General features: G+C 39.0%; 2 protein-coding genes across 8 annotated transcripts in view; one reads left to right on the top strand and one right to left on the bottom strand.

The window, feature by feature from the left end:
* The window catches only part of SCYL3 (SCY1 like pseudokinase 3), a 44,119-nt gene extending 34,993 nt beyond the window's left edge, over positions 1-9,126 (top strand). For 4 of the 5 annotated variants that reach the window (XM_041758301.1, XM_041758287.1, XM_041758277.1 and 1 more), the window contains 3 exons: positions 3,983-4,154; positions 7,550-8,250; positions 8,745-9,126. In XM_041758301.1, coding sequence (XP_041614235.1) covers positions 3,983-4,154; positions 7,550-8,250; positions 8,745-8,804 — 933 coding nt within the window. In that variant the 3' untranslated portion in view covers positions 8,805-9,126. Of the gene's footprint in view, positions 1-3,982; positions 4,155-6,452; positions 6,612-7,549; positions 8,251-8,744 lie in introns of all 5 variants that reach the window. The other variant, XM_041758308.1, reaches the window with a different exon arrangement.
* A 289-nt stretch (positions 9,127-9,415) lies between these two features.
* Positions 9,416-13,071, bottom strand: part of C1H1orf112 (chromosome 1 C1orf112 homolog) — a 39,789-nt gene continuing 36,133 nt past the window's right edge. For all 3 annotated transcript variants that reach the window (XM_041758241.1, XM_041758249.1, XM_041758258.1), the window contains 3 exons: positions 12,528-12,608; positions 11,123-11,242; positions 9,416-9,742 (listed from right to left, as the gene is read on the bottom strand). In XM_041758241.1, the coding sequence (XP_041614175.1) occupies positions 9,554-9,742; positions 11,123-11,242; positions 12,528-12,608 (390 nt within the window). In that variant the 3' untranslated portion in view covers positions 9,416-9,553. The remainder of the gene's footprint in view (positions 9,743-11,122; positions 11,243-12,527; positions 12,609-13,071) is intronic.

Here is a 13,071-nt window from a genome sequence, read left to right as displayed (position 1 = left end):
GATCATAGTGTATGATCTCTTTAATGTATTGTTGAATGTGGTTTGCTGGTATTTTTTGAGGAATTTTGCATCAGTGTTTATCAGGGATATTGGTGTGCAATTTTATTTTTTTTTTATAGTGCCTTTGGTTTTGATATCAAGGTAATGCTAACCTTATAAAATTGAGTTCTCTCCTTTTCAATTTTTGGAACAGTTGAAGATTGGTATTATTTCTTTAAATGTTTGGTATAAATTCTTTTTTATTTATTCATTCACGAGAGACAGAGGGACAAAGACATAAGGCAGAGGGACAAGTAGACTCCCTGCGGGGAGCCTGATGACGACTCAGTCTCAGGACCAAGGAATCACAACAGGAGCTAAAGGCAGACACTCAACCCTGAGCCACCCAGGTGCCCTGAATGTTTGGTATAATTCTGTAGTTCTGAAACCATCTGGTCCTGGTCTTTTGTTTGTTGGGAGTTTATGGATTATTCGGTCTCCTTCCTAGGGATCAGCCTGTTCAGATTTTCTGTTCCTTTATGATTCAGTCTTAAGAAGTTGTATATTTCTAGGAATGTATCCATTTCTTCTAGCTTATCTAATTTGTTGGCATATAATCACTCATAGTAGTCTCTTATGATGCTTTGTATTTCTGTGGTATCAGTTGTAACACCTCTTTTGTTTCTGATTATATTTATTTGTGTCCTCCCTTTTTTTTTTTTTTTGATGTGTCTAGCTAAAGCTTTCAGTTTTATCTTTTCAAAGAACCAGCTTTTAGTTTTTTTTGTTGTTGTCTTTTTAGTTTGCTTTTTTTTTTTTTCATTCTTTTTCTAGCTCTTTGAGGTATAAAGTTAATGTTTGAGATTTTTGTTGTTTCTTGAGGTAGGCTTTTATCACAGTGAATTCCCCTCTTAGAACTGCTTCTGCTGCATCCCATAAATTTTGTTATGTTGTTTTTCCATTTTCATTTATCTCATAAGGTTTATTTTTTGTTTCTCTCCTTTGATTTCTCCTTTGACCCATGGGTTGTTCAGTAGCGGGTTTAATCTCTATGTGTTTGTGAATTTCCCAGTTTTCTTCTTGTGATTGATTTCTAGTTCATACCATTGTGGTTAAAAAAGATGCCTGATGTGGTTTCAGTTTTCTTAAATTTATTGAGACTTGTCTGGAAAATGTCCCATGTGCGCTTGAAAAGATTGTGTATTCTGCTGTTTTGGATGGAGTGTTCTGTATATATCTGTTATGTTCATTTGGTTTAATGTGTCATTCAAAACCACTGTTTAAAAAAAAAAAAATACTGTTTCCTTGTTGATTTTATGTCTGATTTATCTTTTGATGTAGGTGGGGTGTTCAAGTCACCTATAATTATTATTACTCTATTTTTCTATGTTAATATTTGCTCTGTATATTCAGGTGCTCCTATGGTGTGTGTATAGCTGTTTACTATTGTTCTATTGTTTTGTTGGATTTCTTTTCTATCCTCTTGTTGGATTGATCCCTTTATCATTATGTGGTGCCCTTCTTTGTTTCCTGCTGCAGCTTTGTTTTAAAATCTATTTTGTCTGATAAAAAATATTGCTACCTCAGCTTTTTTCCACTTCCACTTGTTTGGAATATCTTTTTTAGTTCATTCACTTTCAGTTTGTATGTATCTCTAGATTTGAGTGAGTCTCTTGTAGGCAGTATATTGATGGGTCTTGTTTTTTTATCTGTGCAGTCACTTTGCATCTTTTGATTGGAAATTTAGTTCATTCATGTTTAAAGTAATTATTGATAGGTATGTACTCACTGCCATTTTAAACATGTTTTCTGGTTGTTTCTGTAGTTCTTCTGTGTTCCTTTCTTCTCTTGCTCTCTTCTGTTGTGGTTTGATGGTTTTCTTAGTGTTTTGCTTGGATTCCTTTCTCTTTTACATTTTGTGTATCTATTACAGGTGTTTGATTGTGGTTAGCACTAAGTTCATATATAAAATCTTGTGTGTATAGCAGTCTATTTTAAGTTGATGGTCTTTTCAGTGCTTTCTTTAAACTGTGTTTGAACTTAATTTTTACTCCTCCCCACCCAGCCTTTTATGTACATGAGGTCATGTTTTATATCTTTTTTGTGTATTCTTTGATTTTTGTAGATTATAGTTGATTTTACTTCTTTTGTGTTTTATCCTCCATATAGCTCTAAAAGTGGTTATCTGCCTTTTACTATATGTTTGCTTTTGCCTGTGAAATTTTTTCCTTTCATAATTTTCTTACTATGGATTATGTCATTTTCTTTCCACTCAAAGAATTCCTTTAACATTTCTTATATGGTTCATTTAGTAGTGATGTACTCCTTGAACTTTTGTCTGGGAAACTGTCTCTCCTATTCTGAAAAATAACCTTGCTGGGTAGAGTATTCTCGGTTGCAGTTTTTTTCCTTTCAGTATTTTGAGTATCCTGCCACTCCCCCTGGCCTGCAGAATTTCTCCTGAAAAATCAGCTCATAGTGTTATGGGATTTTATTTGTTTGCAACTGTTTATCTTTTTTTTGCTGCTTTTAAAATTCTCTCTTGATGATCATTTTCATTATATTGTGTCATAGCATGGGCCTTCTTAGGTTAATCTGGTTAGGGGTCCTCCTTGCTTCTTGGGCTTGGATGTCTGTTTCCTTCCCCAGATTAGGGATGTCTTCAGCAATTATTTCTTCAGATGAGTTTTGTTTTCTTTTCTCCCCTTCTTCTGGGATTCCTGTAAGTACTGTTATTATGCTTGATGTCACTGAATTCCTTTAACCTATCCTCATGTTTATTATTTTCCTTTTTGCCGTTCAGTTTGAGTGCATTCCATTACCATTTTCCAATTGCTGATTCGCCAATATCAATCTTCTGTATCCACTAATCAACTGATATTTCCTCTAGTGTATTTTTTGTTATTGATTTCTTTTTTTAATATTTTGTTTGTTGAAATGCTTTTTTTTCTGTTTTGTTGAAATGCTGATTTCACCCACTCTTTTCTCAAGTCTATTGAGTATCTTTGTGACCATTACTTCGAATAAGGCATATTGTTTATCTCCTTTTCATTTAGCTCTTTTGTTGTGATTTTGTTCTTTCATTTGGGGACATGTTCCTTTGTCTCTTCATTTTGTCTCTCAGTTTGTTTCTGTGTATTAGGGAAATCAGCTACATCTTGTATGGAAGAGGTCCTGTGGTGCCCAGAAGGGTAGTCCTTGCCAGGTCATTGGTACCAGGCACTCCAGAGGGGTCTCCTGTATGGGCGATGCATACCCTACTCTTGTGGCTGAGCCTCATTTGCCTTTAGCCCAGTCAGCTCTTGTGACCCACTTTGCCTGCTATGGACACAGCAGACAGTGTTTGCTCCCTGTGCTGTTGAGAGGCCTGAAGCTGCTCTGCACTCATTGGTAGGTAGGGCCAGTTGTCAGACTAGATGTCTGCAGTTAGCTCCACTGCCACAGGTATAGGCTCTTGTCACTCTTTTGACTGAATATTTAGATTCTCCAAAGATTTGGAGAGGCCTCTATAGCCATACCACCCTGAACCCCACCCCATCTCAGCTAATCTGACAGTAAGCAGGGTCAGGCCTAATCAGTAGTTGCTGGGAGGCCTCCTTGGAATACTGGCTGTCGTCAGTATTTAAGAGGCTGTCATCTCTTAAAGAGCTGAGATCTCCAGAGTGCTCAGCTGCTTCTGATCCTGGGGCACGAGCTGACAGGAATGATGGACAAGTCTAGACCTTTTATAGCAGTTTCACAGTAATTTTATATTATTTCTAATGTCTTTATTTTTGTTTTTTATTGTATTTTTAATGGTGTTTCAGTCTGTGATTGATTGGGAGGGGAAAATACTGGTCCTTGACCACAGTCAGTTTTGAGAGCTACTGACCTACAACACCTATGTAAAAAATGAAGTCATCTGAGCAAGCATAGACTGATTGCTTGCAGTCCAGTTGGTTGTTTATGGGGGCAAAAGGCAGGCAACATGGTTGTGTACACTTATGACCTGATTTGCTCCTAGGTGTTACTGGGCTTGCGTGATACCAGCGATTCCATTGTGGCAATTACTCTTCACAGCCTAGCAGTACTGGTGTCTTTACTTGGACCAGAGGTGGTTGTGGGAGGAGAAAGAACCAAGATCTTCAAACGCACTGCCCCAAGTTTTACTAAAACGGTCAACCTTTCCCCAGAAGGTAAGAATGAAAAGTACAGTTTTTTTTTATTTTAATTAGATTTTTAACATTATACAAATAACATGGTGGGTTGTCTTCAGTCAAATGATACAGAGAATGGTAAAGAGTAATTTCCCTTTCCCAATTCCTTCTGGGTGTGTAAAGTAACCAGTTTTAATAGTTTAGTGGGACTCTTTTCTTCCCTTTTGTTAAACCCACAAAGACACACAGATGTATGTTTATACACACATGCCCATATGTAGAATTTTTTAACAAAACAATGAGCAAATACTACGTGCAATTGTACAGCTTAATTTTCTCACGTAGTGGCTTATCAGAGACTGGTTTCTAGGTCAGTACATAGTAATGACACCTTTATTGACAGCTGCCTAATATTTCACTGAATGCAATTCAGTGATTTCCCTCTTAATGGATATTGCTTTCATTTCTGGATTTTTAACCACTACATTGATGCAGATGTCATTGTACCTGAATCTTTATGTAGTTTGGCTTTTATTGCTAAAAGATCAAGTCCCAGAAGTAGACCTACTGAGTCAAATGATGTATATTTAAAATTTTAATAGATAGTGTCAGCTTCTAAAAGGGCTATAGCACCTTATAACACTAGATATTCGAATTTTTCTGGTATTGATGGCCTTTTAAGTAAAGAGCTGTTGGCCTTTAGGTACTTCAAGAAATCTATATTTTATTTCTGGGCTATTCCCATTGGATGTTACATGGGACAGAGCATTACTTTCTGGTCTTTGTAAGCAGTAAAAGTCAAGAATTTTATATCAGCATTATTGTTTCTTTGGTCCTGGGTATAACCTAGAATCAGATGGTGACCTTGTGAGGAAACGCAGATCTCTGATTCAGTTGTCGTGGATAGTGTATTTGATACTATCCGAATAGTTACAGTAGAAAAGACCTATCAGATTTTCCCCTAATTTTGATGCCAGGAGAATCTTTAAAGCAACACTGGCTTTCTGAAGTTTTGATGGGTCCAAGTCTTCATGGTGCCAATGAAGTCTGTGTCCAGATTTGCAGAAGGTCATGAGGAAGCTGCTCCCTCCTCTCCTGCCAGGATATGTTCACACTGCATTGAGTGAATGAAGGCCGTGTGTTACCAGTTTTTCTCTTAGCAGAGTACAACAAACAGCAAATGAGAGATTTATTTATATTTCCTAACAGAGGAACATTAAGGGGATGGTGGCGGTCGTATGTGCTATTTTGAGATAAGACTGTGGGAGTCCATCTCAGGGCAGCTTTGCATGTTGAATTAGCAAGAGTCCCCAATCTTCATAACTGTTTTATTTATTAGATGCAGTTTCCTAGTTCTGGACATTTTATATACTATTGATGTGTAATCTTAGAAACCAAAAAGGCACCAAACGCAGGAGTAACAAATGAATTTTTATTAAAATAGATGTTCCTGGAGACTTTACAAAACAGATCAAGGTCTGATCCCACTGACTTCCAATGCTGGGGAGGGGGCATGGATACAGGAGGCTACCCTTAGACTTTTTCCTCCTTTTGTTCTTCTGCAATTTCACTATATGGTCAGACTTCATATGGGATAATATTGAAGTTTATGAAAAGGGTAGTATCTTACTTACATTAGGGAAGTCAGTCTGGATGGAGGAGAGCTGGAGGAGACCCTGGGAGCCCTTCAGCAGGGAGGGTGGTGGCAGAAGCAGGCAAGAGGCTACAGGGCTTGCAGAGGTCAGGCAGGGCCTCCCTGTGATGACCTACCTAGGCATAGGAAGTATGCCAAAAATTTTGCTGGAATCCTTTTGACCAAAGCCCACTGTTGAGTATGAATTTTCTGGCAAACTGTTAAAGACCATTTTTTTTGGAAACATTTTTTTCCCCAGCTGGGAATTAAATGTTTGTAACATAAAATTTACCATTTTAACTGTACAGTTTGTGGCATTAAGTACATTCACATTGGTGTGCTTGTATTCTTAGACTTTTTTTAAAAAAGTAGAATCAATTATTTTAAATTGACAAAATGTTCAGTGGCTGTTAACTTTTTTTAATTAGGTATTCTAAAGGTTATATCTAATCCAGCTGCTCACCCAATGCTTGAACCGTTTCAAGTCCCTTACCATCATGTAGACCTCAGCCTGCCCTGAAACACCTTGAGGACACAGGCAGGCCATTCTCTAATGAGTGTGTTTCTTCAGATATTTAAAGATTCTCTCTGCAACTTATCCTTTATCTGTGTTAAATATACCCATTTCCCCTGTTAATCACCCTGACAGAGCAAGAAGCTATTTACTATCCTTTTTATTTTTGGGAGTTTTTATTTATCTTCAGATTCTCCCCCGCACGTCTTCTGTAGCCAGCAGAGTCAGACGGCGCCAATCTTGGAGAACCCCTCCTCTGGCATGTTCCCTAAATGTTTCTTTTCTGGCAGCATGCCCATCAGCAAGAAGCAGATACAGCGAGATTGCTACAATACTCTTTTACAGACAGGTAGAAATACTCAATTTATATAGTTTTTCCACTGTTACATGAATGTTATTCCTGAGTAGAGAGTTTTAAATTCTAAAAATTAAGGGCAGTTTGGGAATAACGAGGCTGATTTCTGTATAACTGTAGTCAGCTGGGGTGTCATCTGCTTTTCCTGGACTACAGGTTATATACCTACCATTTATTCATAACTGGTGAGGAGAGCTAGCTGACATTATTTTGGTACTTCTGGTGCTTTAGTGCAACATTTTCCAAACTGTATCAGAGGATGCTAATTCTGTTAGATGGCAGTAGGTATGCCATGAAAAAGAGAGTTGTGTGGTTAAGTAAGTTTGGGGAGATGTTAGTAGCAGAGTCCTGACACACTCATTGTGCAAGATTCCAGGACCTTGACTACATTTAAGGAAATCTGATTAAAATGAGGGCATGTTAGGGTTGCCTGGGTGGCTCAGTTGGTTAAGCATCTTACTCTTGATTTCAGCTCAGGTCATGATCTCAGGGTCTTGAGATCAAGCCCCTCTGTGCTGGGCATGGAGCCTGCTTAAGATTCTCTCTTTCTCTCTTCTGCCACCCCCCCCTTCTAAAAAAAATAAAAGAGATACTATGTTGGGTTAAGGCAAACTTATTTGAGCACACAACACTTTTTGGGGTTAACACTGCCTGGCTTAGAACATTTCTATATTTGTTTATAGATAATACACCAATAAACAATACACTTGAATATTTAGTGAAGAATTGTATGCTCTAGTTAAAGTATCTGAATAACCTACCTCACATATTTGTTACATTCTGCTGGGATATCTCTTTTGCAGGTACAATTTAGTAACCTGGATATTCTTATGAAATTAGAGCCATACATTTTTTTAAAGTGTTAACCTTTTCCTAAATATATTACTTGCTCTTAACACTTTATGAAAATAATTCTGTACATATCCCCACAGGTGATAAATTTCCTCAATCTATTAAGTTTCCCATTAATGGAATCTCAGATGTGAAAAATAACTCTGGAGATGGTGAGAACTTCCCACCAGATTCTAAAAAGTCTGAGGAGTGGCCTGATTGGAGTGAGCCTGAGGAGCCTGAAAACAAAACTGTCAGCATCCAGAGTTGTCCCACAGAAGCCTACAAGACCTCCACATCCCTGCTCACTAACTCGAACATGGAGGAGGCGGTGGCTTGGGACGACTATGAACCCAGCAGCACAGATACTGAAATAAGTGCGAGAGATGGAGTCCCAGCTGTTAGACCGGGCACCTCAGGGGAGCAGGAGGCCATTCCTACTTTGCTTTCACTCACTGAAGAGTCCAGGCCTTTAAAATCAAGTCCACCCCAAAAGACTAATCATGCACAAAGCAGGGACAACCCAGACCAAACCAAGCCACCGAACATGTCATCACAAGAAAGGCGCCTTAAGGCTCCATCAGAACTTGGTTTAGGAGAGGAATTTACCATCCAAGTAAAAAAGAAGCCAGTACAAGATCCAGAGTTGGATTGGTTTGCTGATATGATTCCAGAAATTAAACCTTCAGCTGCTATTCTTATTTTGCCTGAACTGAGGACAGAAATGATGGTTTCCAACAAGGATGACGTCTCAACAGTGATGCAGTTCTCCTCAAAATTTGCTGCAGCAGAGATTACTGAGGTGAGGATTAGTAAATCGTGCTAATTTAAGGGATATGTACCAGTTGCACTGTCTCATTTATAACAGACATGCTGTTTTCTCAGTGAGGGAAGAGACTGATGTACACAGTTGCTTACAGTGACGGGTGGAGCACAAATGAATGCAGTGAGTTCCTATAAATGATATCTTTCCTTCCCCAGAAAAAAGCAATGCTTAGACTAAGTGTTTAATGGGCCACTGGTTACTCTTAGAACCCACTGATTAAAAGGGGTTAAACCCAAGAATAGGGTGTCATCAAATCAATTTAATTGTACATATATGGCCCTTGGGAAGTTAACTTCAAGTGCTGTGGTTTTGTAACTCTGGAACCAAAGTAATCCTACTTTGCAGCTTCCTGTTAGAATAAGTTATTTTTCTTAGCGTGGGGGCTCTTTTCTGGCAAGTGTTAGGTCCCTTTACATCCAGAAATGATTTGTCTCAGCAGCCTACCCTTGATTTGCTCTGTCTTGCTGCAGGGAGAGTCTGAAGGCTGGGGAGATGAAGGGGAGCTGAACTGGGAAGATAATAACTGGTGACAACGGGTATAACTTTAGGGAAAAGGATTTCTTAAAAAAAAAAAAAAAAAAAATCAAACTAATACCTCAAAAGCGGGCTCTGCAGACAAGAAAACCCAAAAGCATCCATTTCTCCCATCTGTGCCAACCGAAGTGTGAGTGGTCGAGTGCTGGCTAGCACCCCGGCGGTGAAGAGGCTCAGCGCTGGCTTCTTGGAGGAGGAGCCCGTGTGCGTCTGACTAAGGCCAGTTTCTGTGAAGAGCAAGTAGCTGTGGAAAGGTTGAATTTACTGCTTTTTTCCAGGACAATTCCAGAAGAAAATAAATACAAAAATTCAAGCTGATTAGCTTAATTTTGTGCCATTTCTTTAACAGAAGAGTAAGCTTTATTATGAAATACAACTTACTGAAAAAGTTTTAGCTGTAAAGTATATAAATGATTTTAAATCGCTAAGGTTTCCTTAGGCAGCTTATTTATTTGTTTACAGTTGTACTATCTGTTGGCCCTGTGGGTACCTGGGCAGTCCTTGACTGTTCCACATGTATTACACTGTACCAAAGTTCTTGAGAAATATCACCCCCCCCACCTGTTCTCTAAATGTCCAATAAAGACTATTTTCACTAGATTCAACTTTACAAAAGTTGTTTTATATGTGTTAGAAAATGCATACTTACATCAATATATTCATTTACAAAATAGAGTGTAGGATGATAAAAATCATACCCAGTTCTATCTATGAGTAACATGGTCCAATCCATTTAAGGGCCACCCTAGGGTACACGTCGTTTTAGCTCATCAATCCTTTCTTGGAGGGTCTCCATTTTCATTAGAAACCATTCTGGAGCAGGAGACTTCTGGAGTAATGACTCAATTGCCTCCAGGGCCCCTGATGCTGCTTGCAATGCTGACCTATACTCTTCTTCCAAGGGGAACTCATGACGGGCTCTTTTTGAATAAGGCTGGCAAATGAGAAAAACATACGATAAGTAGTGCCATGATACCCATTCCCAAGATGATAAAAGAACTTTTGGGAGTTTTATGTGCACATTTTATTTCGTCATTGGTTCACAAGGCAGAAGGAACCTCCAAGCCCGTAATCACCTAGATACTATGCAAAGGCATTTCTCATTTGTCACAGTAATTCGGGGTGCTATTACTGTTAGGGTCCAAGGAAAGTAACAGGAATGCTGCCTCATCCAGTTGTTTCCAATGAGTACTCTTTGGAAATATCTTGTAATCTGTTCTGACAAAAAAAGCCCCAGGTATGCATCTTCTGAATGATTCCAGTTTACTTTTTAATGCTAAGTGCTATGGCCTTTCAGATGCTTTTCAACCCAATTAAAAATTGTCAGGCTTTCTAGCATCAGTGCACTGGGAAGGGTGGCAGGGGGAGATCTGGGCCAACACATCTTTTGTAATCATGGTCTTCCCAATAAGGAAGATCATAATAAATTCTTTTTTTTTTTAATTTTTATTTATTTATGATAGTCACACACAGAGAGAGAGAGAGAGAGGCAGAGACACAGGCAGAGGGAGGAGCAGGCTCCATGCACCAGGAGCCCAACGTGGGACTCGATTCCGGGTCTCCAGGATCACGCCCTGGGCCAAAGGCAGGCGCCAAACCGCTGCGCCACCCAGGGATCCCGATCATAATAAATTCTTGAGGGCTTATTATACCACTGCTATGAAACTTTTAGGCCTGAAATCTATAAAGTTAAATATGTCTTGAAAACAAGTTACTAACATAAACTTAAGTTTTTTATATATGAGTTCTAACTAAAACTCACCAGAATATTGTTCCTCTTACGGATCGTTATCCTAAATATACTACCGGTGCTCAAAACAATATCCTTGGTGGTATCAGACTGCTGCCTTATAATAGGAAGATAGGATTTCTGGACACTGTCAGAAATTATTCAGGCTGGTTTGATGAAGGAGGCAAGGGATCAAGCTAAACATTCTGGAAGGTGAATTCATTGGTTTCTTCTGTGGTTCAGAAACTGCTACATTTGTAGCTTCACCTTCCTAAAAGTTACTAGAAACAACTGAAAGTCATATTGAAAGAGTATATGAGTTAGTATGATATTTAAAACTTGTTTCTTTTTTTTGTTTTTGTTTTTTTTTTGTAGTCCCACCTCTGCTCTATGTGTTGATAACCTCTCAGGAGGAAGAAATGTAATTTTTAAAAGAGCAGCTACTGTAAAACAGGAGAATTTTATATGTCTAGATCTACTTGATTATATTTTGATAGTATGAGGCCAGGAACCATACTAATTTTTTTTATCAACAAGGGCAGAATTTCTCTTAAAGCTTGACCCATACCGAAAAGCAGTCCGTACCTGTAAAGATGACCACTTTGCTTCTTCTACAGGAACTTTAGCCAAGTGTTCCCAGAAAATGCCTTTTTCCTGTTTCACACGTTCCACTCTGGCAGCTGCAGTTTCCTCTACAAAGCCAGTCTGCCACAGATGATGAAAAATCAAGTGAGTATCAAGCATTCTCTAATAGGTGGCAAATGGTTTAATACTCAGAAAATGAGAAGGCCAAGGTGCCTGGGTAGTAGCTCAGTCAGTTAAGCGTCCCAACTCTTGATTTTAGCTCAGGTCATGACCTCAGGGTTGTGAGACCCCTCCCACATTGGCTCCGTGCTGGGCATGGAGTCTGCTTAAGATTCTCTCTTTCTCTGCCCTTCCTCCTCAACTAAAAAAAAGAGAAAAGGCTATGTGTGCGTGCGTGTGTGTGTGTGTGTGTGTAAGCACCTAGTATGAAACTATTCTGGATTAGTCTGTGATCTAGGCAAATTTTGGAAGTTGGACTCATGTAAATGCATCATCTTTGTATAATTTGGATAAAATTACTGTACAGCGTTCTTCCCTACAAAAAAGTTGAGTGTTGTTTTTCCAGGGAAAAAAAATGATAGTCTGCAAACCTTCACAGTATAGGGTAAGCAACTGGCAAAAACATGTACAGACACAGCTTCTGTGTAACGTATATGTGTATATAAAAACATAACCCAGTTTAATAACGAGTATAGTATAAAAAAATAAGTATAATTCACTTTCTCCCAGTCTTCTAAATTTGTGGTTTAACTATTCTATTAGTGATAAGGTTAGTCCTTATATCCTAAAACTCCCCACATAAGTTGTAAGGTGTGCACAAACATGGAAGCCAAATGACAGAACAAGTTTGGTTCTAACTATAAACATAGCTTTAGGGGCACTTGGGTGGCTCAGTCCATTAGGCATCTGCCTTTGGCTCAGGTCATGATCCCGGCCGGGATCCTGGGATGGAGCACATCAGGCTCCCGGCTCAGTGGGGAGTCTGCTTCTCCCCCTGCTTGTGCTCTTTCTCTTGCTCTGTCAAATAAATGAATAAAATCTTAAATTAAAAAAAAAAAAAAACAGCTTTAAAAATGTCATTGTTTGGAAAACTAGGTCTTCATCTCTGTATGGAAAAACTATGTATATAAATTGTATTTAAATTCAAATGGTAAACATGTGCGAGAGGCCTAGTCTGAGCAGGAGCTGCTTCTGGGCTCTTACTGCCTGAATGAGCAATGCTACCAGAGCCCACGCTGTGTGACTGCTCCACCACTGTAACCGGTCACACGGTCCCAGCTGCTTAATGTGTGTCACCTCTGTGCTGAACACTAGGTCACATTTACATGTATGGTTACAATCATACAATTTAAAAAAAAAAAAGACAAAATCTGTGGCCGCTATTTTAATCTATAGAAATAAATACCTTCTCCAGAAAGGATATTACTTTGTTCTTAGTGTCTTCAGAACGGAGGCATTGTGGAACTATTTCTTCATGATTTGTTCCCTATTAAAAGATATAAACGAGACCAATTTTAATGTATCTCAACAACTTGCAAAGCCAACTATATAAGCTTTAAGGGCTGAAATGCATCAGAAATGCATTTTAAAAAACTGTGTCAGAAGTGACTCAAATGACCATCAGCTCATAACTTCCTTGGGGAGTCTAGGGACCATGCGGTGTTCTGCTTGAGTACAGGGCTATAGGCTGTGCTTACTTTTGCCCAGTCATCCTAATGTCTATGGGTCCTCATGCGCCAAGGTGTGACCACACAGCTACTGGCAAGAGAAGAGGAGCATCCCACAGGAGGCTCACCTCCATGGACCCGAGCTCACAGGTCCTTGTGTTCATCCACCTAACTCCTGTATGATTTTGAGGTGAAATGCCTGATTCATTTCACACTCAAAAATACTGTCTGAAAAAAAAAAAAAAAATACTGTCTGGAAGACAGGGTCTGAGTTAATAGGCC

This window comes from Vulpes lagopus, chromosome 1 (genome assembly GCF_018345385.1).
Source record: "Vulpes lagopus strain Blue_001 chromosome 1, ASM1834538v1, whole genome shotgun sequence".
In the NCBI taxonomy this organism is placed as follows: Eukaryota; Metazoa; Chordata; class Mammalia; order Carnivora; family Canidae; genus Vulpes; species Vulpes lagopus.
Note: the sequence above shows the minus strand (reverse complement) of the source record. Positions and strands in the feature narration are given on the sequence as shown.